The sequence below is a fragment of the Tyto alba genome, unplaced genomic scaffold, assembly GCF_018691265.1.
Source record: "Tyto alba isolate M040663 unplaced genomic scaffold, T.alba_DEE_v4.0 Super-Scaffold_16, whole genome shotgun sequence".
NCBI classification, from domain to species: Eukaryota; Metazoa; Chordata; class Aves; order Strigiformes; family Tytonidae; genus Tyto; species Tyto alba.
Genome location: NW_024881278.1, coordinates 9,086,823 through 9,107,803, shown reverse-complemented (window position 1 = coordinate 9,107,803; position 20,981 = coordinate 9,086,823). Strand labels below are relative to the sequence as shown.

At 37.2% G+C, this 20,981-nt stretch overlaps 1 protein-coding gene across 1 annotated transcript in view; it reads left to right on the top strand.

Annotated features, from left to right (window-relative positions):
* CFAP61 (cilia and flagella associated protein 61) overlaps positions 1–20,981 on the top strand; it is a 134,063-nt gene that overhangs the window by 19,307 nt on the left and 93,775 nt on the right. The window contains exons 9-16 of the mRNA XM_042789385.1: positions 3,798–3,889; positions 5,021–5,199; positions 8,308–8,347; positions 10,298–10,437; positions 13,979–14,105; positions 14,940–15,017; positions 16,191–16,397; positions 19,036–19,170. Of these exons, the coding sequence (XP_042645319.1) occupies positions 3,798–3,889; positions 5,021–5,199; positions 8,308–8,347; positions 10,298–10,437; positions 13,979–14,105; positions 14,940–15,017; positions 16,191–16,397; positions 19,036–19,170 (998 nt within the window). The remainder of the gene's footprint in view (positions 1–3,797; positions 3,890–5,020; positions 5,200–8,307; positions 8,348–10,297; positions 10,438–13,978; positions 14,106–14,939; positions 15,018–16,190; positions 16,398–19,035; positions 19,171–20,981) is intronic.

Below are 20,981 nucleotides of genomic sequence, written 5' to 3'. Positions count from 1 at the left end.
AACACTTTAAGAAGTGTTGGTTGTCCTGAAACATTGTAAGCTGTTGTTCATACTTGCCCAGTGTGGCCAAAAAGAGAGAGATGAAACTAAAGGCTGTGGTAGTTGAATTTCAGAGAAAGGAAAAAGAGGAAAAAAAATCAAATGTATACTATTATTACTCTAATTTCTAATACCAGTTCAATAAGGCATTAGCTTGTCACAATTTACACAAGTTTGTTATGGTTTATTGAAAATACATGCTTTATATGATAAATATTTGACAGCTTTTCTTTTTACTACTTGTTACACATTTGGTTTATGACTATAGATAAGAAGTCCATGGTTTTTGAGCAGTTTGAAAGAAAAGCCCATGCCCTCTGAGCAATTAGGGTTTCATTATTGTGTGAGATATGACTCAAAATTCATTTTGGTATTCATTCATGAAAATTTATAGGAAAAGCGGTATTTTTCTTTTTTTTTTTTTTAACTAAGAAAGGAAAGAAAAAATCCACTGTTTTAATCAAGAAGTTTACAGCAAAAAAACCCCAACCAACTCATAGCACAGTTGCCTTCCTCTCTGACTTCATTTTATTAAAAATGTAAGTTGAAAAGAAAATTTTTCTTGTTTGGGTTTTTTGGTTGGTTGTGTTTTTTTTTTTTCTGTTTGGTTGGTGTTTTTTTGTTGTGGGTTTTGTTTTTTTTTTTTGTGGTTTGGTCGTTGGTTGGTTGGTTGGTTTGTTTTTTTTCTGAAAAAGCGCATGTGAGTTGCATCCTGGTAGTCCATTGTTAAGCCTTTCCAGTATAAGGGCCAACCTATATCCTTGGAATTTATTGTAGTGTCAGACACACATGGTTTATTTATATAGCATAACGCCTGCATGATTATATGAATGCTGTTTTAATGATTACACTCTCTTCAGGCTACTGTACTGGAAATTTGCTCCCAAATGGTCACTTGATGTAAAGGCAGTGAAAGTTCACTAGACACCTTACATCAATAGAGGATGTGAACATTCTATTAATGAATTTGAAGGCTGAGAACTGAAAATACAAGCTGCATTCCTTTGTAGAGTAATTTTATGTTCCTACATTAAAAAAAAAAAAAATTCCAAACCATAAAGACATTTTTTTCAAGCTCTTTAGCTTGTAAGTAGAGACCACAGGTTGATATTATTTTTCCTTTCAAAATGTAATGCTGAATAGTAATGAAAGAGTATAAAAAAATCTGTCTTTAACACAATATTGATATGCCACTTACGTTTCACGGTAATTACAGTAATTTGGTTGTTACTCTATATGGTGTCATGAATTAGTAGCTAGAAAACATTATGATGCAGTGGGAATGATTCAAGGGCTTTTCATCAGGCTTCATGGTGAACTGGCTTCTTGATCCTGCTGACTGTTACCTCTGTTAACAACCCAGCAATCACTGAATTATTTTAATTTTCCCTTTGTTCATGTTCCTTACTTCATTTAGTGCAACAATATTTATGTTCTTCCCAGTCACTTGTGTACAGCATATATGTAAAGAGTGATGCAGCTACATTTGACAGTGGTAGATGGTGGAGCCATTAAGGGGTTTCGTTTTAGTATAAAGTCAAAAACAACATATCAATATTTACATGACAACAGGAGCCTTGTATTAATTAACTTGTGACACCTGCAAGGCTGTTTATAATGAGAAATGTAGCTGGGTTAATCAAGACGACATTTGATCATTTCTGTGAAATCTCACATCTGTGATACCCCTGGAGAAACCGTGATTTCTAACCCCTGTGTTTCTTCTTGCCCTGCACATTGCATCTGCATTATTTTCTGCTAACAGAGAAACAGATTTTCAGGTAACAGATTTTCAAGAATACTTGTGGCTAAATTATTTTAAACCTTTGAGGTTTGTTTGGTTTTTTGTTTTTTGTTTGTTTTTTGTTTTTGTTTTTTTTTTTTTTAAAGATTATTATTGTATGAAGAAATGCTTAGGTCAGTGAATGTAGCTTAGATGGATTTCCCAAGGTAAAGTTCAGAGAGGAGTGAAGAATTCTTTTGTGTTGGGTTTTCTGAATTATTTTCTTTTCTTTCTCCTGGAGCTCAGAAATTTTTACTTCCTTGTGTTATGGGAGCTTTCAAATGCAAGGTGGCCTGGCCTGATGTGTTTTCTGCAGCAGCAATACCCACGCCTCAAGAGTTTAATAGTTAAAACTTATTTTCAGGCTTTGTTTTTAAATATGAAACCAAAATGAACATATCTGTACAATTAGGGAAGTGTCAATTTAAGGAATGGCAGAACTATTGGAAGATATGTTCAGGTGCTAAAAATACAGCTGCTGACTCATTGCTTTAGTAATTTCGGTGGTTATTTGGAATAATATGTAGGATTCCCTAGTACTTCAACATTTGTTTTCTAAGTTCATGATTAAAGTAACTTTGGTCTGTAACATGAACTTCCAATGTGACCTTTATGATGCATTATCAGATGATCTCTCATTCCGAATACCCTCACCTTCCATTGACTTTAGACCCAATAATCCATCACCACACAGATTTAGGAACTGCTTTCCCCAAAGTATGTAACATCTGCTGGAATGGTGATTGCTTGCTGTCTGGCAAGCATCACATTGTTACAGAAGTTTATAGTTGGTTCTGTCATGCTGGTGTCAGGTAGCAGGAGGGTTCTATAGAACAGTTTTGTGTTGCTGTGTAAACTGCTGCGATCTGTCTTAACACAATGGTTAGGTAATTGAAATGAAACAGAATGCATCATATATGTTCCAGATTGGCTTTGGACCTTTTTATTGTGGTTTCTTAATATTTTAAATATCCACTTGGGATTTGGCCCTCGCCCAGGGGATTGAAGAACAAAAAAAATGTGTATAGCGATATTTAAATAAACTCCCCAGCATATAGATGCTTGCTTTAATTGGTTTAAGCACTTGACCAGAGATGCTGTATATACATGCTGTGTGTGTATACATCTGTATATAAAAGTATATATATAACATCATATATGTATGCATCATGACAGTCAGTGTTTAAATATTGATTCATCGGTTGGCTACAAGTATTGTCATTTTATCATCTTAGTTATCTGTTTGCCCGCAAAAATATTATCACTCAAGTTGGGATGAACTAGTCTAGAATGTTACTGTAGTGTCACTGAGGATGGTAGGGTGACCTGGCATGCAGATTTAAACCTGGTTTCTGTTACTTTGTTTGTAAAGTGCCTTTCCTTTTGATGGAGTCCTACTCTTTTTCACATTGCTGATGTCTAAAAAGCTTACCAAAGCCTGTGCTCACTACTACCGTGGGCATTCCTTGTGTGGTTCAACAAGTATCTGGTTTTTTAAAAATCCCTGTTTTTTGTCTCTGCTTGTGCCAGTAAGTAGGAGTTCTGGTTTGAGTAGGATTTATTCTGAATTTCAGTTCTTTTAGGAAATCTAATCTGAGAATCAGGAGCCCTTGCTAACCCTTGTGATCATCACAGGCACAGGGTTTACCAGTCAGTACACTAATGACTCATATTTTTCTCTTCAGGTAGGGTAAAAATTTATTACCTATAATACACAAATTAAGAATAGCTTCCAAATGTGTCTTGTTCAAGTTAATTTTATAACCAATTCTCTGATTTGTTTACCTTGAAATTAAATGACCTAATGCAGTTCTAGCCAAGTAACTAGAAGAGTCTATTTTAACTGTGGTTGTTAAAAATAAATAAAATCTACTTCTCAGTAGAGGTAGTCTGTCACATTCTAGTTACTGCTGTGATTCTGGGGGTTAAGCTTGAATTTTTAAGCCTGATGCATTTATTTTTTTTCATTACTCAGATGAAGATAGAAGCGACCAAACAAGTCAAGGAACAGAGTCTGTTTCATCTCAAAACTTTGAACATATTCATGATCAGGATGCAGCTGTGCAGGTAATACCACTGTACACAGTAATGCTGATATGAGGCAAAGGTGGAGGCTACTAGGACAAGCAATGCTTATTATTTCCACTCCTGCATCGTCCTCTGCATGGGCCCACACTTTGCTGCTGTGTGTAGATCAGAAGCTGCTCTAGCTAGGATCTGGATGTAGGTGGCTGTAGTTATTAATCAGATGAGTTTTACCATCCAGTTCCACATGAACAGCCAGACAGCACAGGGGTGGGAATAAAGTGGCACTGAGAGGAGAAAAAGGATGGGGGCTGTTTGTGCAGATCTGCTGCCAGGCAAAGGCATGTGGAAGCACAGCTTTGAGTGGGCTCCTCTGCAGATGTGAGAGAGCTTTCCTGTAGCAGACAGGGCAAGAGCTGTCTTACTCTGAAGATCCGTGTGTCTTGAGATTTTGATGTGACTGTTACAGAGCTAAAAATCTGCTACTGACAGAAATCTACCAAAGCTGAAAAGCATCAATATAGCTTCAGTTTTCCCCTGTAATTAGAAGAAGTTAAAGGGCACATGTTCTATCTGTGCCTCTTGTGTTGAGTGAAGCTCAACTTGATGAAAGATCATTACTATGAAATTTTTTGGTGCAGCATAAATCAGCAGAGAGTTTATCCCAAGAAATTTTGAATTGTTGCATCTGTCTTTCAGTCTCCATATTGCATAAAATCTACTCTGGTTTTCTACCTGTTATTGTTCATTTCCATTTCCACAATATTTTAATCTCCGCTGATCCCACTCTCTGTAACAACATGTTTTTAGTTTTCACATATTTTCAATGCGCATCTGGAAACAAGAGTTTTTATATAGAAACATTTCTGAAAGATAAATATTTTAGTGCCTCACAAAAGGACTCTAATGGTAACTGTTAGTTTGTGACTATATTGCTATTCAGCAAGAATGTATATATTTTTAAAGGCCATATCTATCTAGTGTTTCAGAAACAGATGGATATCACATTAACTTGAACTTCTGTGTTTTTCAAAATATGACAAGTAATAAGTACATCCTTGTGTGTGTCTGCTTGGAATGCTATAAGACAGGAATGATGCAAGACCTTTTAATTTAAAAACGAAACTATTTTCTGAAATGTTGTACACGATCACTTGTCTATTATAATTGCAGAAAAACGGAGCCATTACTATTTCCCATACTGAACTTCCATTAGATGACACCAAAGATATCAAAGCCTCATCAACACTTCTCCTTGAGACTGAAGAAGGTGCTTTTCATCCAGTGTACCGAGGAGCTTCGAATGCTTTCTGCATCCGTCTGTTTTGTATTGATGAGAAGCATAAAACTAGGTAAGTATGGATGAATAGTTACTGCTTTCCCAATCTTAATAACAGTTTTCAATGTTACATTTTTAGGACATATCTGAAAGTGATAGCACCTGCTGCAGTTAGGCTGGGTTTTTTCTGACCTCATATTTTCCATTTCTTTTACCTTCACTAATAATTTACTGAAATTTTCAACCTTCAGCTGCAGCTTCCCATCTTTGGTAGGACTGTGCAGACAAAAAGTTAAGAATTTACTTTTATTGGAAAAACACTAGTTGGAATTGTGGAAGAAGGCCACTTCTTCCTCTGAAAGAAAAATTAATTCCAAAGCTGGCTAACTGCAAAAAGAGCTAAATGTTACAGTACTGGTCATTTAATTTCATGGGGCAATAAAGCTGTTTTTAAACTCTGCAGTTAAATGTTCTCATTTCTAAACAGTGTCTCCCATCACTCAGAGAAATGATTCAGTTTTCTAGAATCTACTACATTAAGGGGAAGACAAAGGCTTTTTAGCTTAAAATGATTGCTTCTGCTGACCTTGGACTCTTAGATCCTGGTGGAGTAGAATAGATCTATAACTGTGGTTTAGACACTTTTTTCCCAAATTTCTCTGCACCCTTGAAGAGTGAATCTATATTCAACCACACCAGCAAAGGGTCTCCAGAAACATTTCTGATAATAAATGAGGCCTGCTCTTGTTTATAGATCCTAGAAATGCAAAATGTGTAGATACCTACAAAAAGGAGAAAGAGGCTGAGCACACCCAAGGTCTTCTGTGCTTTTAAAGGCATGTAATTTTTATAGACTCAAGGTATCAGTAGCAAGGACTTTATCAATAATGAGTTTGACAACTGTAGTACCATTTAAAGAACATCTTTCTACTTGTAATACAAGTGGTCATTGGTAACTGACAACTGCTGAATTTATCGGGCTTAAAGGAAATTCAGGAATAAATTTAATTAAGAAGAAAAATCAGAATTTACTGAAACCTAATTCAGTTTATTAAGCTGTGTCTTGATTAAGGAGGGGGCCTACCCAAAGGGATTAAACACTAAATCTGCTACAAATGCAAATATCCTAAGTGACCAAAGCAAACACATAGCCTACTTGGTACATATTTACTGAGCAATATAGTGTAAATTTGTTAGGAAGAAAGAGAAATGAAGTGCTAGAAGTCAGGGGTATACTTACAAACTCTGATCGACATACATGCGATAGTAAAATCACACCGCAGAGAGTCCATTCCAGAATAGTTAAAATTCAAGCAAGATAACTCCTCCAGAATAAAATAACATATTTTAAAATAATACTAAGTTGAGAGACTTGCTCTGGATTGACTCTGTTATACTGAAATAGGAATTCAAAGCAGGGATCTAGACTTACGTCAGGAAATAATCTCTCTGTTCTCTGCTTATAGCACCCTGCTTGGGATAAGGATCTGTCACTTCTTTTTTTTTTTCCTGTCCTTTGTATGCACCACAGTTGTTTCTGTTCAAGATATTTTCACTGTGTTTATCGTTCAGTGCTTCAGTCCCATTCTTTTTTCCCTGGAGACATCGCTGGAACAGTTTGGATTCCAAGATGGGTATCTGTGGAGAAGATAGCATTCATTTCTGAAGACTTCTCCTGAGACTAACTCATACAAGTTCCTCTTCTCAGAGCTGAGGAATCTGTAGATCTTGGTGTTCTCATATATTTTGCCTGTATGCTTTCCTAGCTTGTATTTGCTTGATCCACCTGCTTGTAAAAAAAACCATTAGAAAAGCGAATACGTTGAAAGGATAGCATGAGGTAATCCTGACTGTATCTCAGAATCTTGTCCTGAAGGAGTTACTGCTGACCCTGCTCAGCATGTATCCAGAAATAGTAGTTCAGTTGAAATGTAGGTATAATTGCATCTTAGCCCTCAAGGGAATTTTACTACTGGGGAATTTGTGTTGCCTGGTAAATTTGCTGAATGTTTCCATCTCTTAAATCTAGAGCTGTTAAGTGACTTGTTAGTGCATAGAAAGTGAAATGTAAAGGAACTAAATTGCTAGTTTATCTGCAGGTATTTGATACCTCCTTAAGTGCCCTGAAAAATGCATCTCCGTTCTTGTGTTTCTTGCTGCCAAGAAGGTACTGGATACCAGAGAATAGAAAACTACATTGCAATGGCATTTTCCTTTCCCTTCACTTAGATATTCAACTAAGTAGTCATGTATTATATAGGTGAATATATGGTACCCCAGTCCAGATGTGTTTGCAGCTTTTTTTTTTCAGTTTTCATTCATTCCTAGATATTTTAATTAGAAATAATTTCTATTTTCATTCAGTAATATTATTGGTGAAGTAATTAAGGAGAACTTAATAACAGGTCTGGAGGGAGGAGAGGTTTTATTAATAATTTTAGGTAATACATATCAGTATTGAATTTCTTCAAAAGACTTACTTTGTATGGTAGAAAAATATTTTGTAAAGCTTCAGCATAACTATTTGACAGGTTTAGAACTCTCTGATATCTTTACACATAGGAGAAGCAGGAAGAATTTGTTAGACTTCTCATGTCTTTTTAAACTCAAATGTCACATTTCACTGTCACCATGGAAAAGAGTGGAATTACTCTAAACCAGTAGGTGAGAAGTGGAAAGAAGTGTTCAAAAACAATTTCAAAGTATTGATGTTCCTGTTAGTCTGATAAAGTACATTGGATAGGTTTATCAAGTGGATAGTGACAGAACTCTTGGTACTGGATGAAAATACTGTGGAACGTAGGAACAACTGTTTGTAATCTCAGTTAATGTTTACTGTATACTAATGCTGTTCTGACAGTCCATAAATGACTTCTGAAAAATGTTTGAGTCAACAACATGAGAGTCAATTTTTTTTTTTTTCCTTTCAGTAAAAAGCCTAACATTTCAATATTATTTCAGACATTCAGGTTTATTCCTGTTAGCAGTGATGCTTTAAGCACTAAAGTCAGCAACTGATGTGCAGCAAGCAACATCTGCAGTTGGTTAATGATGAACTAGCAGGACTGCCTGATTAATGCTGTGAACAAATGTTCCCTGCACTTATAGGGATGTAAATATCAAAATGTATAAGATCTGTCTGATATGTGCTTTATTTAACAATGTTTACTCTTGGTTGCAGATCGCTGGATTTTTTGCATTATGTTTTCAAGCTTTTTCCAGTACGTATGACTAAAGTTTTACAGTTTGTATGCATGATGGGACAATAGTGCAGTTGTCAGCCAGAGTATTTAGATACGGTGCCTGAGTAATCCGTGACTCACAGGAGTATGCTGTGGCTAGTTACCCTGGTCTGATACATCCTGGGGAGTTTGACTCCTGTCCTTGGCTACTTTTGGACTTTATGTATTGCATACGTAAGTCCTTTGTTTATGTTCCGTAGGGACTTTTCTGAGATGCAGATTTAGAAAGCAAACGTTTCAAACTCATTTAAAATCATGTATAGATCCATACTATAGCTAAATTAAAAATACAATCAGGGAAAATACGCTAAAAAGATGGAGTTAAAGTCTAGAAAATGGTAGTATTAAGGAAATCAATAGCATTTACACATAGCCTAAATAGTGGCACTGAAGGTGTATGTTTAGGACAAAACTAACGTGCAGTAAATAAGGATGTGAATTTACAGTGCAGTAGCTGTTTCACACCGATGCCCTCTGTGATTGATCTTTATCTGAGATAACAAAGTTCACTTTATGAGACATTTGTAATGCATACTACAGTGTGTTGTAAATTCACACTACAAATTCCTGCATGGTAGCATCCCTTAGGGACAGGTCCTGGTGACCAGAGATACAGATTTGGCCCTAAGTATCAGCATGTTCAGAAATGCTGCTTACCACCAAAGAAAGTTTCCAGAGAAAGTGAACACAAAAAACATTACCAATCTCTAAGTAATTTGTCCATCCAACATTGCATCCATCATTCCTTGAAACAAAATGTCATCATGGAATCACCAGGTGTAGTAAGAAAAATTAATCACATAGTGTGCTTAAAGAGAAGAAAATACCTTTCTACTGAAAAAAATATCCTAGAGTAATCAGCCGGAGTAAACCGATTAAACATCTTCCAGATCTGTGCTACTTGGGGGTCTCTCAACACATATCATTCTGCGTGAAGCGTTTTTCTGAATTGTCAGAGTTCTCCAACATACCTGTGTGTAGTGAGATTATCTTAAAATATGTATTCAATAAAAAGGGATGGGAGAGACTGGTAGATGAGAGTGCTTGAACAGTTTGAATGGATAAAGTTATTTGTGACATTCAGTTTTATCTCCAGAGTATGCTCTCTTTCATCTGAGAGCATTCATTGGAGAATCCTGTATTCCTTTGCACCTCTGCAGCCTTCACAGCACAGGTCTCTGAACAATTACATTGTCTGCCAATACAGTGTGTCATTGTATGCATGTATACCCGGTAGCACATGCATGCCAGCAGTGTGCCAAATTCAGGACAAGCTGGATATTGCAGCGCATATACAAACTTGCATTTGTCAAGTCTACTGTGCATGCAGTGTAAAGTTAATCTGAGGGTACACACTGTCTGTTTGTTCAGGATTTTGGGACATGCTGCTCTAGTTGATGGTCTCACTTGGCTGCAAACATGCGAAAGATCCCAGACAGACATACATTGTCTTGATATGTCACTGTGGAAGAACAGTAAGGTAGAAAAAAAGGACCTTTTCAGGGAAAATGTCAGCTGTAAAGGTCTAGGCATAGACATGATGTTCCTACTAGGCAGTGGGACTAGATGATGGTTGTAGGTCCCTTCCAGCTGAAATGTTCTATTCTATTGAAGAAGAAAAGGGGAGGGATACATGGAAGAAAAGAACTGTTAAGGAATATCAGGATATTAACTAATAAGTCTTTACTATGGGAGCTAAAAGACCCATTTCTGTGAGCCAAGTTCAGGTTGAGCTCATCGGTTCCTTTGTGCTGCCCAGATATCAAGCCATCTAGGTAGAGCAACGCTTGGAGTGCGTAAGCACTCACTGTACACATTGTAAGCACTGCTTTCAGTTTGTTTTCCTTCTGTCCCCTTTAGTCAGAAGCTTTTGTGTAAAGCTTACATTGAGATCACTAAGAGCCTTTATTGACTGCAAATCTTTTTCAGGACAGAGACTTCTGTGTCACCCTCGTGCCGCATCATGTACCAGAATTCCACCTGATCCAGAGTTTTGTTCGGATTGTGCCTTTCTGTACTTCCAGATTTGGTTATGAGCTTTACGTGTTCCACCGTGCGGGATTGCTCAAGTGAGTCATGTGACACCAAATGATGTACTCTGAACTACTTTTATGGAATATACTTGTATCATCCTATCTATTGCCAGATGGGTATTCCTCTGCTGCCTCAGACCAAGCTGGTATTCTGCAAAGTGTAGCACAACATCTTGCAAAAATAGTAGCTTGAGTCCCCAGAACAGTGTTAGTTGAATAGTGCAGGACTGTGCCTGCAGCAGTTAGGAGCAGAGCTGAATAACTTAGTCTTTAGCAGTGTTGCTGCAGCTGTCTTGCCACCTGTTCTGGAGTGAATCCTAAGTCCACTCAGGTGTATCTCCACACAATGCTATACTAGACAATGTAGAAATAGCCTTCTAATTTCAGTGAAGTAAAGTAGTTAAAGAAACGGTTTTTAATGAAACAAAAAATGAGAAAAATGTAAAAGCAAGCAGTCTTCTGACCGCCAGTATTTACATATAGTTTCCTTTAAGTAAAACCAAAGTTCAATATGAGGATTCATTTAAAACTTGTATATATAGTACTAACTTAATGAAGATGAACATGGACAAGTGGCTTCTTCAGGTTACCTCATTATGGACCAAGGCCAACAGAGAAACATGGTGCAGTGCTTGGCCCTTTGGATGTGGGTCAAGTTGTGTAGCATTGATACTTGAAAGCCTGCTGTAGATTTAATTCTTGGAAACATAGTATAACTCTCATAAGAGAAATGCAGTAATGCATTTCTGGAACCTGCAGAACACAGCAGTAACCTTATTGTTGGGTTATCTATTTTATAGAATTTATACCTGTGATACTCTGAACACTTCTGTAGTCTGAAATACTGGTGAACTGGGACACAAAACCTCTCTTGCTATAACTTCTGCTACATGGTGTGAGTTTTCCAATGCTTTGTTTGTATAACAAGCCTATACTGGCCCAAACACCAAGCTTAAATTGTGGCCCAGTCAGAGATTTTCCTTTTTTTTTTTTTTGTCTTAATGTAGCAAAATACTGTGTGGTTTCAGAGAAGTACTTCTGTTTTAATTGCATACTTAATCACCTTTGGTGGTATACAAATAGCTCATGCAGGAACTGGCCAGCTACATTTGGACCTGTGCAGAAGCTTTTTACCACGGGATGAAATTGGGCTTCTGTGTACTGTGTAAGAATCCAGCTGGCTGAAGAGAAAGCCACTGGAGTAATTCCTGTTAATCTCAGTCACAGCTGCTCAGTAATCCACCAGTAGGGTTGGTAGTCATACGTCCTCTTGCGATTGTGGTCAAAATTAAACTTGTTATCAAGGTTTTTAAAAAAAACCCTTACAATTCTGATTAAATTGTGCATATTCCAAATGATACCAGCCCTTCCATGAAAACAGAATAGGGTCATTAGCAGCATTTTCCAACCCCTCCCTGCAGCTACACAGGAAAGTAAGGAAAAATAGCCTCTCATTGAGGTTCAGGATCAGAAAAGCTATGTAAGAAACCAGATGAAGATTTTGGAAAGTTTCTGAAGAGCAAAAAACTCAGTGCGCAACAGCAGATATTCTCTTAGATAAAACCAAAATATGAAAAAGTAAAAGATCAATATATTGTACTTACACCAGGGGCTTTCGAAAGGCATGTGAATGAAAAGAAAGTCACAGAAAATGGATTAAAAGAAAAACAGGGGTAAGAAGATGGGAATATGAAGACATGAAAGGGCAAAATCAGAAGAGGCACAGGCACAAAATGAGATACTGATTAGTAAAGGTTGTAAAAGGAATAAGAAAAAGTGTTAAGTACACAAAAAGCAAGAGTGCAGCAAATGGAAGTATAGGTGTGCTACTTAACAGTGAGGGAGAAAAAGATAACAGATGACAAGGCATAGGCTGAAATGCTTAATGGATACTTTCCCTCAATTTTCACTAAAAAGCATAATAATAATAATAGCATCTTGGTCTCTGAGCAGTCAAAGGAATTGGGCATCTAGAATGAGTTAATTCACTGCTGGAAGAGAAATGGGCACAGGCTTTGGTTGGACCTTCCTACTGGTTTATACTTGCAGCGGATCTGGTGGGTTTGTTTATTTTTCTAAAAAAATTGTTTCAATTTTTTGCATGTTCTGGTTTTTATCGTATTAAAAATGTAGTTCATTAATAGCACAACTGCCTTCTCTTAGACATGAGTTCAGAGAAAGACTCACGTGCTGGGCTCAGTAGAGTGGCAGGAAGATAGCACATTCGTGGGTTGCAGAGTGGACCACGTTGCTGGTCTGACCATCACCCTCATCACTTGTTTGATCTTGCAACTAACTATCTGTGGAAATGTGTTAACAAATGTGGAAACTAAGCTGATGCTCACTTAGAAATTCAGGATTAATTTGTAATTTAGTAATCAAATGTCTGCTTCTGAGCACTCAGATAATCAAGTTGTAAATGATCAGTGAGATTGAGCTGTGAAGTTTCCCATAACATATCAGATATTTGGTAGGTTTGGCTTTTTAAGGTACTAGTGCTATTCATGAAAACCATCTCTATGTGACTGTGACTTAGACTGAAGAATAGCACATACAAGTTTAAATTGAAAACAATAAGAACAGGAATGGAAATTATACTACATGAATCATAAGTTTAACTGTGGGTGAAAGAACTTAATTCTTGGAAATTAAGTTGTATTTCAGTTCCTTGAACAGTACTCTGGAAGTCTTTATTATATAAGCCTTCTTTAACCAGGATGGGTCGATGCCTTTAACAGACAACACAAGAGAGTTCCTCAGCTGCTATAGACTGTCACTGTGAAATAAACTTTTTTCATAATTAGTGGGTAGGAAGATGTTTTATAACAGAGCGTGTAAGCTAGATAAGTGCCAGGATATTACTATCTGTAGTTAACAGTGCTGGTTGTATATATTGCACAGACATTTCTATACCATGTCACTGTTGTGTGATTACTAATTGTCAGTCTTTATCAGAAGCATTTTATTCGTGTAAGTTTATCGTCGTGTATTACTATTTGAAGAACTGAGGTCTACCACAAGTGCAAGTAGTTAGTTCTTGTTGGAGAAAGTGGCGTTACTGCCTTTCTTTTGTACTATATCCAGGGATGACAGTAGGTTCTGTTGATTTGTTGTATTTTTTTTCTCCTTTTTTCTTTTTCTTTTCTTAACTTTCTCGGATTCCTTTATTTCTTTTTTCCCCGTGTGTGACAGTGCAGGATTCTACTTCCCTTTTTAAAGATTCTTGGCCTCCTTTCTCTGCTGCCAGTTGCTCACATGAAGATTAGGTGATATCTGTGGTTATAGCTAGTCATTGCTTTGTGGGATTGGGCTGTAGGTGCAGAAAGCCTGAGTATTCAGTAGCAGTTAAAGCAGCATTCTTGAGTTGCCTTACGTAGTTGTGTGATTTTTTTTATGCTATTGCACAATAACTTAATATATGCATTTGGAACCATAGTCATTGAGCAATCAATTTCAGCTTCTAAAAGGTGTGTTTGATGCTTGTGGAAGGCGTGTTGTCTTAAGCATGGGAATTGCATTTAATTTGTCACAGAGTGAACTTCTACTCCTTTTTTTCCTTTTTTTTTTTTTTTTCCAGGTCATTTAAAGTGAGACGGGCAACAACCAATGACCTACTTGGTGTCAAAATGCTCATTAAAACCCTTAGCTTGAATGAAAGTATATTGAATGACTTAAAGATATATACTCTGGCTCGCAGGGATCCAGTGAGTATTTGTTGCAAATATACTCACAAGAGAATGGATAAACACTGGATAAAACATCCAGAATTTATTACGTTACTCTGAACTAGTATACTATATACATAATATATAGGTACTCAAGTCAGTACCACAAGTCAGTATAGGCTGTATTCAGCCTGTCTTGATAGTTAATCTAACCTGTGGCCTATACCAACTACCCTCTTCTTTGGAGACTCCTCAAATGCAGGGACAGAAGCAGGCTGGATGCATTTTTTTGGCCACCCACAGCCCGATTTCCATGGTTGCTTTTTCTCATGTGCACATCTGGTTGTGTGATGAACACGTACTTGTGTTTTGTCACGTGATGGGGGCCTCCTTCTCCTTCCCATAATGTGGCCAGACATGTGCCCATCAGACAGCAGGGAGCATCTGCATTTTTGTTCCATGATGAAAAATGCTGCACAGACAAAAAAACAAGCACTACCATTACCAATCATGCAGCTGTAGGGAAATCCATTTTATACAACTATTGCTGGAGAATATCTGCTTTTAACTAATATTCTTTCCTAAGATCAGTACTACATTAGTGTCTGAGCTTATAGCACTCCTGTAGCAGCTAGATTCTAAGAGAAACTTTAGTTCATTACAGTTCTGCATGGTCAAGAGTCCAGCCATATACATGCTTTAAGCATTGTGCCTTGAGTTAAGGAAGAGCCATTAAATTGGTGTAGCGTGTAGAATGTATACTTGGGAGGAAAGTGTTTTGACTGTGATCGTGTGGTGAAATACACAGTTACGATTAAAAAGAAAGATTACTAACGAGATAGGAAATGTGCATCTACTACTTTTGCTTTGCAGGATGGGACCCCAGTACAGGCTTTCGTAGCTGAAGTTCTGGATCAACTTGTAGGCATTTCTGCCATTAGAGATGAAATGGTAAATTCTATTTCTGTGTTGTATGAAAACTGCAGGCTTATCCCTCAACACTAAAGGCTGAATTTTGTGCTTGCTACTATTCATGTACCTAACAGAAAGTGTATGTAAAAGATACTGCTTCTATAAGCTCTTTTCCTCTCTTTCCTGACTATGTAGTCTATTTCCTTTCTCATAGCTGATGACTGACACACAGATGAAAAAAAAAAAAAAATCATCCTGTTATTTGAAAGAAGCTGCTGATGTGTTTTCCAAGTATGCTTCCTCCACCTTTTTGGTTCTTTAGCACAAAGCATTCTACCTCTGATTATAAATGTTTATAATCACCTATTTTGCCCCCTAATTTCCAAAGTCAGTAAGCAGTTTTGCCACATGTACTGCAAAGAGTAGTAGCTGTCCTTCCGGATTTGCTTTCTTTTTTCTCCAACAGTAGATTCTAAGTGATTACAAATCACACACTTAACCTCAAACAAAAAGTATATGCTCTAATGGAGTACAAAAAAACCCCCAATGTTGCACATTCTTCTTGAAAAATAAAAGTTCTTTAACACTTAGTTTTCTGGCATTCTGCTATGACTGAAAAGGCAGATTTTAGATTGTTCAGCAGGTAAAAAGCTCAGTTTTGTAAACAGTCACTCCTGGTTTTGAAAATAGCTCTTAATTATATTAAGAACATTGAGATAAGAGAATATAACAATTTTTTTTGAGTGTATAAATGCAAAAATCTCAGCTTATCACTTCAACAGGGAAGACTTGTTAGAGGGCATTTCTTACATAGCTCTTCTCTGTAGAATTCCCCTTTTTCCATTTAAGTTTTGAGAAGGCAGTCTAGGCTTCTCAATTTTAAAATCAGCAAAACAGAGTTCTTTTTCTTGCTTTTTTCCTCCATGAATGTCTGTTAACCTCTATCAGATATCATTCTGAAAGAAGTCAAAAATGCATTCCCAGTAAATAAAGGTGGGCAAGCTGCAAGAATAGATTTTTATACAATGGAAAGATTTTAAAGAAAAATATGTTAAATCAGCATGCTTTAATTGAGAACAACTCTCAAAGACACATAATTTCAGCGTTCACATTTAGTTCCTTAATTGATAGAAAACAGCTCCTTGGCACTTGCTAAAATACTGTAAATGTTGCTGTTTCATCACTGCTGACTTCCAAATTCTTATTTTCCAGGATATTGAGTATGTTCGATCACATTACAACATTGAAGATTTTATTAATTTTAATCACCACCAGCAAGAGGAGCATGGACATCTTTACCACTTTGTCTTAAATCCTATATTTCATCGCTATACAAAACACTTTATAAAGGAGATTCTTCGCTTGGCCCACAAATCTTCCCTTTACTATCCTATTTATCCACAGTATGTGGAAGGCAAGGTAAGGAGAAAGCTATTTATATTTCTTATATTAAATATTGTCACCTTTGCTTGCTTTCTTTTTCTGTTTGCTTCTGTGAATGTTTGTAAACAGGAATTTTCTTAGCAACTTGCAGCAAATTGTATTTTCTTCTTGCATGATACAGTCTGCATTCACAGACACAGCTGTTGCATAGTAGGGTTAGTCCATAGAGCGCTTGGTAGTGCACCTGAGTCCAGACTCACCCAGTATCTTCAAGACGTGTGGAGGAGCAGAAAATTTTTGCAAATCTTTGCAAATGTCTGCTTCTCGGTTGAATTTAGAGAATCCCAGGGCAACTGTTCTCTAAACGTAGTCAGATGTCTGAAGTTGGACACATTAGTATGTTGCCCTAGGAATAGTACAATACAGGAGTAGTTTGTTTGTTACCTCCTTACATGTTTCTGGGAGAAGTTTATCTGTTTCTTACCCACATAGGTTTGTGTATCACTGCTGTCCTGTGTGTTGTGTCAGCCCCCTCCATAAATGTGCTGTGCTACTGAGAGTCAAGTTTCAGTCCTTTCTTATCCATTCCTAATAGGTTGATTCTAGGATGAAGTAGCAAGCATCCAGTATTCCCACTCCTGCCTAAGTTAAGACCCTGTGTCTGAGTTACAAGCTGTAGTTTGGGTTTGACGTGGTTTCTTGCCCTCGTGTTAGGTGTATAGGTGGAGAAACAAGAAACTCACAACTCATCAACTGAGAAGACCAATGTAGTAGTTTTTATTTAGTTGTTTTTAACACGCTAATACACCTGGTATAACTCTGTCACTTGCAAATCAGTTACCAACCAGGTTTTAAATGACAAGGTATAAAGCACATACCCCATCTTCATATTTAACAATGATTTCTATTTCCTGACATAGTTTAATAATAGACCCGGATCAGGCTGTACTGTCCCACATGCTGCCACTCAGCTGCATAATTAATTTTGAGAGGTACCAGTGTTTTTTTAGATTCAGGACAAAGTGGAGGGCAGAGAAGAAAGAAAGAATGATGTCACTGGCCATAACGTAGCATGAGTAAATTCAAGAGAATAATATTAAAAACACATCCAGGTGGCCTATGAGAACTCTACAGAAGTGATTTAGGTACTCTAGACTGTCTTTCACCAAAAATCAGTGGGACCTAGGCAGCTTATTGTCACTGAAAATGTGACTTGTGTTTCTGTAAGTGTCACAGGAGAACCGTAAGAATCTAAAGCTGTGTGAGAAAACCCGTTTCTGAGAAGAACATAAATTGTGGAAGCAAAATGAAAGATTCCTTCAAAAATACTCACGTATGTGTCTTGTTCTCAGTCTCATGTCAGAAAAGGGAACACAAGGTAAAATTTTCAAACATGTCAAGCCATTGATGTGTAGCCATCTAGAGCTACTATCTGGCCCAGCCTAACCACCTAGGTTCCTGCCCGCGTTAATGGAGAAAACACAGTGCATCCAGAGGGCAGTTCATCCATCCATCATAACTACCTATCTTAGGGTGGAAAGAATTGCCCTCTGGACGTGCTCATCTCTAACTCTGGGGGGTGTCTGCATGGCTAGCTAAAGTAAGCACCTAGCTTTTAGATCCTGACTGAGATGGATTCTGTCCTCAGTGACTTAGATGTTTTTGAAATCACCACCGTTTTAACATGGGAATTTTGACAGGTTAGACATAGATACGTTTTCAGAAGGGTGTTTTTTCCTGTGCACTTCTGTGGAGTTTTATTAAGTGTTCTCTTGAGGAACCAATGTCCTCACGCAGCATCAGGTTCTCAGGTTCTTAAGAGGCACTTACAAAAATGCAGTTTAATGGCAGTGGATGTAAGAGAAAAGTTAAATCTTACTAATGATTCAGTTTGGTCTATTTCCAGGCTACTGAGTTCCTTTAAGTTACCTTAGCTTATCATTGCTTTCTAATAAGTGGTAAATGTGATATTTTACTCAGTTCTTAACATAGTAACATCAAGTTTTTTCAACATTTGTGGATGAAACGGTACTTCGGTGTAGTTTAGTTTGTGTTAATGTTAATTCTGTATTTCCTGTAATAATTTTTTTTCCCCTTTTCATGTTGTAAATTATGACAGAGCTAGTCATGCTGTAGTAAATGGAATACAGCTATTTCTAATGATCCATGCTATTCACATTATCATTAGGGTTTTTGTTCACTTCAAGTTTATGCCAGTTTATTAACATTTATCACTTGAATGAAATTGACATTTTAGTCGGTATAGAATTTCTATATAAATTCATAACCATTCTTTGCCAAACAAGCAAAGGTTAGCAGTAAGCAGATAACATAGCTTAATGAGGTCAAATCAAGCTGATTCATGATCACTACAGAGAAAAATATCCTCCTGGGGAAAATACTTGTGCTGAAAAATCCCATAAACCAAACCACTTGTTTATCTGTCATTCCCACAGAGATAGTAATGTAATTACTCTCATAATTATCTTCATTAGTGTCAGGAATTATCTGCAATTCATTCCTCTGCTCTGAGTATGTTTGTTTATTTGCTGATTTTTCTCTCAGATTTAGCCAACAGAGCTAAGAATTTTGTATTTGCAAAGCCATACAACAGACATCTGTGAAGCACTGTTCTGACATTCTCTCTGCTGAAATATAGATCGCTGTCTTTCAGTTTCAGAATCCCTGTGCCCATTCCCTGACATCTGCCCTTCATTACATGGTTCCCGTGCGACCAAGACGACAGATTGTCTATCCTCTGGAAGAGCTTGGCATAAACGCTCCATCAGAGCAGGTCTCCAAGGATCAGGTGGGTAACAGAAGCAGCAGCAGGCAAGAGGCATAGTGCCAGCTAATGCAGGGTTTGGCAGATGGGATAGCATTACCATCTTAGTGCTGATAGGTTGCTTCTTAATTACATTGAACATGGTGTCCATACCCCTACAATCCCAGATTTGCTTCTGCACGACCATCGCTGCTTCGAAGTTTGAATTTCAAATGCGTGACAAACAGCAATCACTGAACTATAACATTTACATACTAAATGCTTACATTTTCACAGTATTTTTACGTGATGTTACTTTCAAATTCCCAACACATTTAAAATGCTCTGACTTACTGTTTAGCCCTTCTTCCTGGTAAGTTTATTTAGGTTTTATGCTCTGCAAGTGGAAAAAAGCCAATGTGATGCTTCTAAATATTTCTCCAGAAATAGCTTAAGTAAGTTTTATTTTTCAGTCCTGCAGTCAGGTTTCTTCTATGATGCCCTTCAAAACATCAAGAATGATTTAACATTAAAGGAAAAAACTGTTTTCACAACCAAACAGTTCTTATTTGCATAGCACTCATGCAGTCTGGAGGTTCTAAACTAAAAGTCTCTTAAAAATTAACTTTTTAAATAACTTACACTTTATTCTGTCTTACATTTTTAAGTAGCTAAAATGTGATGTGAAGGTGATTCCTCATAAGAGTAACTAGAAAAGCTGAACTACTAGCAAAAACACCATTAGTGATGGATACTCTCAGTAGGTAGCTGTAATTTCCTAAAGAAACATAATTAGGGAGGTTTACGTCTGTCTACTGACTTCCAGTTGGCTGAGATCGGCTCTCATATAATACTTTTAGTGCTGTCCTTTTCACAGTTAGTCAGTACTTTTTTGGCATTCCAAACTCTTAATTAGGCAGCAGTTGGTAAAGCAAAATCCAGAGCATAGCTGAGGCCATTGGTCTGAGTTTGGCTTTGTTGAACAGCCTTCGCTCAACGTGCACATCCCTGCCTTCCTCTTCTCTGCAGAATAAACTACCTGATGCTTTTCTTTAAACTACTTCCTATTTTATCTTTAAAGTGATCTGTTGCTCTCTGACTGAAAGAGCTCATCTTCGCATTTTTGTTGGAGCTGGAAAATCAGACTTCTGTGTTTGAGAGATTTGCAAATCTGTTGTCTGCTCTGTTCCCAGGATCTTCCTGAGGATTTCTGAGAGTTGCAGACAGTAAGATAATTTTTTAAAATCTTGAAAGTTTAATGACTTTAATAAAATGTGTGAGATTTTCACTAACAAAGTTTTGATGAAAAAAAAAAAAAGGCTAGCCACTCTAAGTATCCATGCATATGCACCAACATTAATTATAGATTTTTAACAGACTGTGTTCTATCAAAACTGACATCTGGGGTTGATCCCTAGGTGGTAACTTGAGGATAAAGCTAGTCCGCTACTGCTGCCTGTAGTTTTCTGAAATACCAAGAATTTGAAACCATATAAAGCTAAAGTGACTCTTCTGTTGAGTGAATGAAATGACCTTTGTCCACCACACGCTGGGAAAGCTTTATAACTGAACAGGTAACCTACCATAGGGGACTCAGTGTGCTCGTAAAAGTAAGAAGCTGGTGCTGCTTTTAGATCGTGGATGTTTTGTTAGCTCTGATAGTAGCGAGGCATAAGGCATTTGCCCTCTCTTTAATGTTTCAGAAAGGACGATTGATCTCCGTCAACAACTTTGCACTTCCCTGCGAAGTGTTTCAGCTAAGTTGCAAATAAGATGAGGTCTATTTTATAAAATTAATATAATCAAATTTCAGTAGACACAAAATGATTATACTTGTACCTTTTCGTAGTGATCAA